Source organism: Phoxinus phoxinus (assembly GCF_949152265.1).
Source record: "Phoxinus phoxinus genome assembly, chromosome: 7".
NCBI classification, from domain to species: domain Eukaryota; kingdom Metazoa; phylum Chordata; class Actinopteri; order Cypriniformes; family Leuciscidae; genus Phoxinus; species Phoxinus phoxinus.
This window is the reverse complement of record NC_136882.1, coordinates 36,709,974-36,722,063: the sequence shown is the minus strand read 5'-3', so window position 1 is coordinate 36,722,063 and position 12,090 is coordinate 36,709,974. Positions and strand designations below refer to the sequence as shown.

At 37.8% G+C, this 12,090-nt stretch overlaps 2 protein-coding genes across 9 annotated transcripts in view; both read right to left on the bottom strand.

The window, feature by feature from the left end:
• The window catches only part of grb14 (growth factor receptor-bound protein 14), an 84,749-nt gene extending 79,047 nt beyond the window's left edge, over nt 1-5,702 (bottom strand). Inside the window, exon 1 of one of the 2 annotated variants that reach the window (XM_079617605.1) lies at nt 5,685-5,702. The gene's annotated coding sequence lies outside the window, so the exon portion shown is untranslated. Of the gene's footprint in view, nt 1-5,455; nt 5,659-5,684 lie in introns of those variants that run through there. The other variant, XM_079617604.1, reaches the window with a different exon arrangement.
• Nucleotides 5,703-6,905: 1,203 nt separating this feature from the next.
• The window catches only part of cobll1b (cordon-bleu WH2 repeat protein-like 1b), a 54,050-nt gene continuing 48,865 nt past the window's right edge, over nt 6,906-12,090 (bottom strand). For 5 of the 7 annotated variants that reach the window (XM_079617586.1, XM_079617587.1, XM_079617585.1 and 2 more), the window contains 2 exons: nt 8,598-8,711; nt 6,906-7,916 (listed from right to left, as the gene is read on the bottom strand). In XM_079617586.1, coding sequence (XP_079473712.1) covers nt 7,839-7,916; nt 8,598-8,711 — 192 coding nt within the window. In that variant the 3' untranslated portion in view covers nt 6,906-7,838. The remainder of the gene's footprint in view (nt 7,917-8,597; nt 8,712-12,090) is intronic. The other 2 variants (XM_079617589.1, XM_079617591.1) reach the window with 1 other exon arrangement.

The following is a 12,090-nucleotide window of genomic DNA, read 5'->3' as shown; positions in this document are numbered from 1 at the left end:
TGCTATATAAAAATATCTGTGGGGTATTTTGAGCTGAAACTTCACACACACACTGGGGACATCAGAGACTTATTTTACATCTTGTGAAAAGAGCATTAAACCACCCCTTTAAACAGAAAAGCTTGAGTTGTTGTACAGTAAGTAGGCTATTCATTCATGTATTCCATAAAATATACATCAGACTTCATAAGTATGATCTGCATGGTGAGACACTTCAGCTTAATAATTATATATGACTTGATTGTTTACATAACTAAAAAAAAAACTAAAAAAAAAAAACAATGAACAGGATGGAAATAAAGAGATCAAGTTAGAGCTTAAAGTCTCTTTTTTTTTTTTTTATGGATCCAATCCAACCCAAAAAAATACATCACATCCATTAATAATACTTAATGTTTGCGATGATGTTTTCCCTCCAAAATGATGTCACTTCCTGGAGGATGATGGCATAAAGGAAGTGGCTTTTGTTATTAAAATGATTTGGATGGAAAATAATATTGTGGGCACAGAAATATTTAAAAAATGATTATGGATTAAAACGATATCAAGAAAATGTTTAGTTTGAAACATTTTGATGTGAGAAATGTTAATGCTAGTTAATAAAAATCCAGCTGTTCATTGTTTATTCATCTTAGCGCATTAACTAATGTTAACAAATATAATGTTTTGATGTTAATAATGTATTAGTAAATGTTCAAATTAATATTAACTAAGATTAACAAATGCTGTAGAAGTATAGTTAATTCATAGTTCAACTAAACTAGTAATTAAACCTTATTGTAAAGTATTAAAATTGCCTCAATTCAATTCTTCTCATGAAAACTCACTTAACTGTGATATTCTCCATCTTTACAAACTGTATCTTGAATATTTGATTCAACATAAGGCTATGGAAAGTCACTGCATAACAGGAATGACCCGTTTCATGTTCCCATAATCCCACTGGAGTGACGGCTCACTGCCAGTCAAAAGACTCTCTTTCCAAAATATTTCTAGGCCTGGTTTGTTTTTTATAGTCCTGAAATACATGTAAAAGTTCTTTGTGAGACGCGGCGCTCCGTGAAACCAGTTGCTGTGTCAGTGCTGTGCAGGGAACCGGTTGAGGAGTGACTATCACATGGTGTTTTCATTGAAGCGCATGAACCAGCGCCGCACAAAAGACTCGCAGGACATACAAGAGCAGATCATTATAGCCTGTAGACACACACCCTCCAACCATCACTACAAGCACTGCATTCACTCTCTAATGTGCCATTAACATGCAATCTTGTTACTAACACACACTTGTGTTAGTGCGACCGGCCAGGCGGAGCCACGAAGACCAGAATGAGTCTCTGCGGTTATTGATACAGACTAACTAACACCGTGTCCTAACCAGACGCGATGCGATTACAGCGACAAATCATGTGTCTGTCCACACTAGACGCGACTACAAGATGCGTCAAAATCAATCAAAACCCACAGCCAATCAGAGCAGTGTGTGGGCGGAGTCTCGCGGCGAGTGCACAGCCATTCAGAGCAGTGTGTGGGCGGAGTCTCGCGGCGAGTGCACAGCCAATCAGAGCAGTGTGTGGGCGGAGTCTCGCGGCGAGTGCACAGCCAATCAGAGCAGTGTGTGGGCGGAGTCTCGCGGCGAGTGCACAGTCATTCAGAGCAGAGTGTGGGCGGAGTCTCGCGGCGAGTGCACAGCCATTCAGAGCAGTGTGTGGGCGGAGTCTCGCGGCGAGTGCACAGCCATTCAGAGCAGCGTGTGGGCGGAGTCTCGCGGCGAGTGCACAGCCAATCAGAGCAGTGTGTGGGCGGAGTCTCGCGGCGAGTGCACAGCCAATCAGAGCAGTGTGTGGGCGGAGTCTCGCGGCGAGTGCACAGTCATTCAGAGCAGTTACTAACACACACTTGTGTTAGTGCGACCGGCCAGGCGGAGCCACGAAGACCAGAATGAGTCTCTGCGGTTATTGATACAGACTAACTAACACCGTGTCCTAACCAGACGCGATGCGATTACAGCGACAAATCATGTGTCTGTCCACACTAGACGCGACTACAAGATGCGTCAAAATCAATCAAAACCCACAGCCAATCAGAGCAGTGTGTGGGCGGAGTCTCGCGGCGAGTGCACAGCCATTCAGAGCAGTGTGTGGGCGGAGTCTCGCGGCGAGTGCACAGCCAATCAGAGCAGTGTGTGGGCGGAGTCTCGCGGCGAGTGCACAGCCAATCAGAGCAGTGTGGGCGGAGTCTCGCGGCGAGTGCACAGCCAATCAGAGCAGTGTGTGGGCGGAGTCTCGCGGCGAGTGCACAGCCAATCAGAGCAGCGTGTGGGCGGAGTCTCGCGGCGAGTGCACAGCCAATCAGAGCAGTGTGTGGGCGGAGTCTCGCGGCGAGTGCACAGTCATTCAGAGCAGAGTGTGGGCGGAGTCTCGCGGCGAGTGCACAGCCATTCAGAGCAGTGTGTGGGCGGAGTCTCGCGGCGAGTGCACAGCCATTCAGAGCAGCGTGTGGGCGGAGTCTCGCGGCGAGTGCACAGCCAATCAGAGCAGCGTGTGGGCGGAGTCTCGCGGCGAGTGCACAGTCATTCAGAGCAGAGTGTGGGCGGAGTCTCGCGGCGAGTGCACAGCCATTCAGAGCAGTGTGTGGGCGGAGTCTCGCGGCGAGTGCACAGTCATTCAGAGCAGAGTGTGGGCGGAGTCTCGCGGCGAGTGCACAGCCATTCAGAGCAGAGTGTGGGCGGAGTCTCGCGGCGAGTGCACAGCCATTCAGAGCAGCGTGTGGGCGGAGTCTCGCGGCGAGTGCACAGTCATTCAGAGCAGAGTGTGGGCGGAGTCTCGCGGCGAGTGCACAGCCATTCAGAGCAGCGTGTGGGCGGAGTCTCGCGGCGAGTGCACAGCCAATCAGAGCAGCGTGTGGGCGGAGTCTCGCGGCGAGTGCACAGCCAATCAGAGCAGCGTGTGGGCGGAGTCTCGCGGCGAGTGCACAGCCAATCAGAGCAGTGTGTGGGCAAGAAAATGGACAAGTAGCTACATAATCACATTCACAAATATTACACATTATTCAAATACATTGAGTTACATTGTATACATTGCTATTGAGTTACTAAAACAATCTGTCAAATAATACACTTGTTTTGCTGCGCCGCGTGTAGTTAGGACACGGTGTAACGGGTTTGAGCCCTCTTGATCAAAGCCAAATATATCATCAACAGCATCATTTTTTTTTTAACAAATCAATAAAGAAATATAATAATAATAATAATAATAGTAACAATAACATTATATTTCTTAATAGATTTTTTTATATATATATATAATAATAATAAAAATATTATATTTTTTATTGATGTGTTTTTATAATATAAATAATAATAATAATTACACTGTAACAAAAAGTAGCTGCCTTAAACATTCAAGTTGATTGTACTTAAGTTAATTCAATTTAAATTAAACTGCATGACTTAAAAAATTAGTTGAATCTTGCATAACAAAAATATAAAACTTATTTTGATGTTAAAGAAATGTAAAAAAAAAAAAAAATTGTCATAACTTATTGATCATATAATTTTTGACAATGTGTTTCTTTGATTGGTTTATTTTTTGTCATTTAAATAATAATAATTATTATAATTATATTTATTTATGGATTCAATTATTAGAATTGAAATAATTATTATTAATATTATATTGCTTTATCAATTTGTTTAATATTGATCATTTAAATAATAATAATAATTATAATTCATTATTCATTTGTTTAATTTGTATAATAAAATAATAATAATAATTATAAAACTAAAACCATTAAATAAATATATTATTACTACAATAATAATGTTTGGCTGTAAAATACATTTTTTATTATTATTACTTTCACTGAATTCTGTCCTTTTGAAGCATATTAATGCTTTCGTGCCTTAAAGACTCAAATTTTAGATAAACTTACTCTCAACTAGTAATAAAAGTATGTCGGTGACACTTTATTGTGACGGTCCCATTTATACATTGTATCAAATGTAAGTAACTTTGCAACTATATGTCAACTAACTCTCATTAGAGTATTAATAAACTGTCTGCTTAATATCTGTTAATACTTTATTCTGATGCTCCCCAACAGACTTTATAATGATGACTATAAGTAACTTTGCAACCGCATGTCAAGTTATTCTACTGACTCTAACCACCAGTCTACTAATACTCTACTAATACTATAATGAGAGTTAGTTGACATGTAGATGCAAAGTTACTTATAGTCAACATGTGTAAGGGTTCATCAAAATAAAGTGTAACCAGTACGCTCTGTGAATATGCATGTGTGTAGTGTGTCATTTTCTATTTAATGTAATATAATCTGGACGTATACTCGGAGGGGTCATCAGAATAGATTTAAAAGTTTTAAATCTCAGAAAAAGAAAAAGAAAATCTTCATAATTACACTGAATTAGATTTGCTTCGAGCACTCGCCCTCTTTCCAAAACCACACCCTCCAAAGACCAGTCAGACAACCCCAAATCAGCCGAGCCAAACTCGTAAAATTATCAGTTGGCAGAAGGACAAAAAAAAACTAAAAAATCTGATTGCCTAAAACTCTTTTTAGCTTGTAAGAGTCGGCGCTGTCACAGAAACAGCTGAGATATTCATGCATTTATTATTATATTATTAGGCCTATTATTTAAGATATCATGTTAAAAATGTCCCTTATGAATAAAAGATATCACATATTTCTGCAAAATTACTCATAAGGAACATTTCATGCATGCAATTTGAAAAATAAACACACTTTGACACACCTTTGCTGCTTTACAACACTGCTATTTTGTTCAAGATATCCAAATCTAGATTCTTCAGAAACTGGTATGAATATTGACTGACAGGTTAGGGTTAATGTTAAGGTATCTTAAAAAATTACCCTCAAGTTGTTCCAAACCTGTATGAGTCTTTCTTCTTTTGAACACAAAATAAGATATTTTGAAGAATGTAATCAAACATCTGAAGAAGAAAGAAACTCATACAGGTTTGGAACAGCATGAGTGCGAGTAAATGATGACAAATTCCTTTTTGTGTGAACTGTCCCTTTAAATCGCCGCGTGCACTTCTCTGTCTGACCAGAAGGTGGCGGTAGTTCGAGGGCCACTTTTACCTCAGAGCACTTTATCTTCTAATAAAACTCCCAAACTGTTCAAATAAAATCCCGTAAATGTGCAGCATGCATCAAAATAAATATGCAACTAAATAGCGTATTGCTATAAATGTAAATAGGCCTGGTAAATGGCACAACTTCTTGTAATAATGACTGACAGGATTCCTTAATTGATCTGACTTAGTTAAAGGGAAAAGGAAAATCCTGAAATAACTCATGTATATTAATTAAGTTAATAAAACAAAAGCATGACACATATAAACTGCATAGCTGCATTTCGTTGCACAAAATCATGTAGTCCTTAAAAGTAATGTTAAATGACACTTACGAGTCGCTTCTCGTCCAGAATAGCAGCTGTGCGCGCGAGTAGTTGTTTTGCTGACATATGCATATTTCACATACTACAGTACAGTACAGTGTGTTACTGTACCGCGTTAAAGAGTGTCCCTGCCAGACATAAGATCCCTCAGACCGCACTTTAGTGTCGCAGTTGAAGGCGTTGTGCTCGTACAGTCATGTGATGTGATGTGTGTGTGTTATCTGGCTCTGTACTGTACCTGCTTCTGCTCCTCCGCGCGGCGCTCCTGCGGCGTCACGATACTGAGCTGACTGAGAGGAGAAACACACACACACACACACACGCACGCACGCACACACACGCACGAAGCGCGAGGATGCAATCTGATGTGCTCGTCTAAAAGAGAGAGAGAGAGAGAGAGAGAGAGAGAGAGAGAGAGAGAGAGAGAGAGAGAGAGAGAGAGAGAGAATCCAAGTAAGAGAAGAAGGAAATGCAAGAAAGATTTGGAAAAAGCAGAAAAGATCTTCTTTGAAAAGAATGATGAGGAAAGTGTTTGTAGAAAATGATGGAATTGCAAGGCAGAGAAGAGAGGTTAAAATGTGAAAAATGAAAGTTGTAGAAATGCAAGATTTAAAAAAATGCAAGGGGATGAAAATGCACAAAAAAAAGATGAAGAAAACGCAAGAAAAGAAAGCGGAAGTAAATGTAAGAGATAAAAAAAGTGAACAGAAAAAAATTAACATGCAGCTAAAATAATTAAAGACAGATTAAGAAAATGCAAGAAGAGAATGAAGAAAGTGCTATACAGAAAGAAAAAACAAGTCGAAAAGGCAAGTAAGCAATAAAAACGATATAATGTATATGAAAATGAAAGATGAAGATTATGCAAGAAAAAAAAAGATGAATAAATTGCAAGACCAAAAATGCAAGGGATGAAAATGCAAGAAATGAAAGATGAAGAAATGCAAAAAAATAAGGCACAGTGAGACAAAGGTCTAAAAAAAGAAATATAAGAAAATTAAAAGAAATAAAAATGGGAAAATTGCAAAGAAAGAAAGAAAGAAAGAAAGAAAGAAAGAAAAAAAGAAAGAAAATACTTTCTTCAACAGATGCCTTTTTGATGGTCACACACTTTGAGATCAGAATAATATCAGTTTTTGTACTGATGGAAGTTTGTGAATGGCATGTTCCTCCACACGGCTGCTTTAAACAAACTGACAATATCCTCCACAGAACAACACACACATCACTACAGTACCTCACTCTTCCACGAGTGTCTCTGCGCCTTTAAAACAGCAGAACCACACACAAATATAACAGCACAATATAACATTTATAATAAAGTGTCAGTCAAGTCAGATTGCAGTAACTGATCCCTGTAAGTAAACACAACTACTTTATAATGTTCACAACGTGTCTGAAATAATATCACACCTTGACATCCTCACAGCATCACAAACATACAAAAATAACACAATCAGAGGATACAAACTTTAAAAGTCTTTATACTTTAATACAGAGAAGAGAGGAGAGTTGAGTTCAAACGATACAGCAGTTTTCTCCTCAGAATGAAAGGAAAGCCCAGTGTGTTCTGCCTCGGCAACAGCTCTGATTAATCATTTGTTGTGGGATCCAGAAAACTGTTCAATGTCATAGCACATTATGCTTTAAACATACTATAATTGCAGTCCATAATTATCAACAGTCTGTACTAATGCTTGGCAAGGGATTAAGGTGTGACCGAAGAAGTGTCAGTACCATTTTTATTGGCTAATAATAATTACATAAATCAAATCTATAATAATTTAAACAAAATTAGGCCTCAAAATAGATCAGAGCATTTTCTTTCACATCTGCCTATTTACAAATTCATAATTCATATGTCAAGAAACAACACAAAAATACATTTTTAATATATCATAACATTATTAGGATCTCTGTTATTTTTATTGAGAGGGGAAATAGTGTAACAGATATTAAGAAAAATAATGAATTGTCCATCTGAAGAATAAATTAAATCTATAGTTCGTCTCCACGCTATTTGAACAATCATACTTAATTTTTTTAATACAAGTTTTTTATTAATTCGCTCAAAAAATGAAAAACAAAAATCCTTTTTGTCCTTTTAGGAGCTTGAAAGATGTGATATGGTCACTATTAAGTGTTTATTTTTTAATTTATATTTATTTGTTATTATATTTAAAAAAACTGCTATGTGAAGAAAAACAAGGGAAAGAAAAAGAAAATGACACTGTAAATGTGAAAGTGAAAGACTGCGCTCTACACAGTTCTGTCCAGATCCAGATAAAAAGTACAGAAAGTCTTCTGATTTGTGAGACACCTAAAAATCATGAATTACTGCAAAAATAAAATAAATCTGAAGACTGTCATTGAAGGATTGTGTGGAAATGCTTCATTCTTCCGCTGAACGAAAGACTTCTGATATTCCCTTCAACGAAGGAGACGCCGGCGCTAAAGATGCTTCAGACCCCTGTGGACCAATCACAAACAAACTTTACAATTAACAAATCACTTTTATGAATGATTCGTCATAGATTGTCAGTTATTGATGGTGTGGTGCATAAAGGACCTTTAAAGTAGGGGTGTCACAATATATCGCAATACAAAAATTCAACAATATGTATCGTGGATAGTGACAATATGTATTTTTGTCAAAATAAAAATTTGAGAAAAAATTACGTTTTCAGAGTTAAACTAGTAAATATAACGTTGAATATAATGTATAATAATGCAACGGGGGATATTTGTGTGTCCTGATAATGCCAAATGTCTTATGTTACCAGTAAAAAGAGGCCTACATTATTTTAAATACAGCATATCTAGTCAGTGACTGAGTGCAAGCATATTCTCCTAAATTAATAATTCATAATTCAGTTTTCAGCTTCAGAATCATGATTATTTTTTTACTCTGGTGTCACTATTGGGTTGCATTGGGTTTTATTAACCTATTAATTTTACACCCACAATGTAATATAAAATTTTGCATTTTAATCAACAGTAAAATTTTTGTTATCCTTTTATATGTCTTGGAGTATCATAATAATATGGTATCGTGACATGAGGGTATGGGTACACCCCTACTTTAAAGTGAAGGTTACTGTTTTATCAGGGTTTCTAAGTGATGGTTAGATCTAGAGTTAGATTCACTCACTGGTGACGCTTGAGTATTTCCAATCTTACATGTTCCCATGCCTGCGTCCCGGGAGGAGCCGGGCTCTGCGGTGTGTGATGGGGCCTCTCTGGATCCTCCTCTATTGTCTGTCACCTGTGGTCCACAGGGGGGAGAAAACACACAATACACACTGAGCATGATGCGCACTAGGCAGACACAGGGTCCGAGAAAAGAGACACTGCTGGTTCTGCGTCACGCGCATAAATCACATGAAGAAGACACAAGATAGACCGTTCCACTGTACTCCCGCTGACTGACACTCACACACACACACACACATTACAAACACTACACTCACTCACTCACACACACATTACAAACACTACACTCACTCACTCACACACACATTACAAACACTACACTCACTCACACACACACATTACAAACACTACACTCACTCACACACACACATTACAAACACTACACTCACTCACACACACACATTACAAACACTACACTCACTCACACACACATTACAAACACTACACTCACTCACACACACACACACACACACACATTACAAACACTACACTCACTCACACATTACAAAAACTACACTCACTCACACACAGACACATGCATGTGCATAAAATAATGCATTTTCACTCCGTGTAACTAAATATGTACTAGTTTGAAAATTAAGGAGGGCAATATGGCTGAAAAAAAAAGTATATTTCATTATAGGCCTATATTATTATCATTAACTAGGGGTTAACTAAATATGATTTTAAAATAAATGTTTCCCCCTATTGTAAATTACACTACTGTTCCTGTTTGGGGTCACAGATTTGTTTTGTGTGTTTTTTAAATAAGTCTCTTCTGCTCATCAAAGCTCCATTTATTGAATAAAAAAATACAGTAAAAACAGTCATATTAATTTGTGAAATAGTATTACAATTCACAATAACACATTTTCTATTTGAATATTTTTAAATGGGTGGTAAAGTATGATTCCACTTTTCTAACTTTAGTTAGTGTGTAATGTTGCTGTTTGATCATAAACAACATCTGCAAAGTTACAACGCTCACAGTTCAAAGCAAAGGAAGATATTTGCTTTTAAAGAAAAGGACTACAACAAACGGCTGGTAGGAACTACACGACATTCCTCCCGGGTTAGTGACATCAGCAACCCTAAAATGTACATAAGCCCCGCCCCCGGGAACACAGTCCATGTTGAGAAGAGGAAGAGTTGTTGTAGTCGAGCACATTTGTGAGTCAACTCAAACTTTAGCATCCATCTTTTCACATGCAATAGAAAGCCACTCTGTGTGCATCTCACAACAGTTCCTATACGAGCGATTTATAGATTATCATGACAGAATATGCTAATTGAAGATAGTTAACTCCACATCAGCAACATAAATTCATCAACTAACCATTCAGAGACGTCCTGTTGCTTCTACATGTTGTCACTTCTTCTTGAGTCTCTCCATCTTTGTCTGACTCCGTTTTAACATTAAAGGCAGAACAGTTTCTGTCATGTTAGTGTCTGCATGAGGTAATCGCAGCTGCTAACACACACACACACACACACACACACACACACACACACACACACACACACACACACACACACACACACACACACACACACACACACACACACACACACACACACACACGCTCTTGAAACCCCGCCCTCTGCAGCAGCTCATTTGCATTTAAAGGGCCAGGCACAAAACGGTGCTTTTTCTCAAACCCTCAAAAAGTGACAATTTTAACATGCTATATAAAAATATCTGTGGGGTATTTTGTGCTAAAACTTCACACACACACTCTGGGGACATCAGAGACTTATTTTACATCTTGTGAAAAGGGCATTTTACCACCCCTTTAAAAATATAATTTTTTCCTGTGATGCAAAGCTGAATTTTCAGCATCATTACTCCAGTCTTCAGTGTCACATGATCCTTCAGGAATCATTCTAATATGCTGATTTGCTGCTTAACATTTCTGATTATTATAAATATTGAAAAAAGTTGTGCTGCTTAATATTTTTGTGGAAATATTATCTTTTTTTCCCCATAATTTTTTGATGAGCAGAAGAGCAGCAAATATTTGAAACAGAAATATTTTGTAACACTGTAAATGTCTTTACTGTCACTACAATTTAAAGTGCCTTTGCTAAATACAAGTATTAGTTTATTTACATTTAAATAACCAAGTCATGTCTCCGACAGGAATAATCATATTTTGATCATTTTCATTTATATGCACCAACATAACAACACGTTGTGTCATAAACAACATTATTTACATACACCATCAGTCAAAAGTTTAGACACACTTGACTGAATCTTCTCATAAATGTTTCACATGATCTTAAAAATTATTTAAGCCCATCAGCAAACAAAAGCTCTTACTCAAGACTGAGGGCCAAACATACATTGTATAGGCTGACAGCACACACAGGGCCCTGCATCACTACACACACTCACAGTTGACCCCGGTGACACAACAACAAAAGACGAGTAGACGGGTCAAACCGGGACATAGATTAATGAGCCATGTGCGTCAATGCATTGAGTGCACACACAGCCATCACAATGAGTGTCATCCAACTCCCAGTATTAATTTACCAGCACCAGTTTAAACTGGGTGTATTTCACAATAGATTATTTACTTGCACAACAACTGTAGTACAATGAGGCTACAACAGGTGAGCCGAGCACTGATAGCAGAACCACCCGCACGGTATTCTCTCCATCTCACTGCATGGTTCATACATACATGGACGCTTTTGGGTGAATCTTATCAAATCTATTAGACACAGACATGACATGGCCATATTTTACACCCAATCAACCAAAAGATATAAGATTATATTCTACTTTACATTATAAGGTTTTGACATTTTTTTCATGACCCATTGCCATGTGACCCTGGATCCAACAATACATTGTATGGGTCAAAATGATCGATTTTTCTTTTATGCCAAAAATCATTAGGATATTAAGCAAAGATCATGTTCCAGGAAGATTTAGTAAATTTCCTACCATAAATATACAAAACATTTATTTTGTTTATAACTTTTTCAAGGAGATTTTCTCAATGTTTCGATTTTTTTGCACCCTCAGAATCAAGATTTTCAAATAGTTGCATCTCAGCCAAATATTGTCCTATCCTAACAAACCATACATAATCTGAAAGCTGAATAAATGAGCTTTCCATTGATATATATACTCTCAAATTTAAAAAAAAAATTGACCCATGTGACTGGTTTTGTTGTCCAGGGTCACATTTTATATGCAGTATATGGGGCCTCGTTTTTAATTTAGCAATTTGTTACGGTGACATTTTTGGTGGTACCTTCCAGTAATCTGATTGGCTATTGTATCAGCACACAGAACAGTAAGTGTTTTTGCATTTGAAAAAAAGCAGTAGACAGAGTGCAACAGAAATAAAAATGTATGTATATTTACTTATTTTAACTCAAAATTCTAATGCAATTCTCATGGTACAAGATGCTGA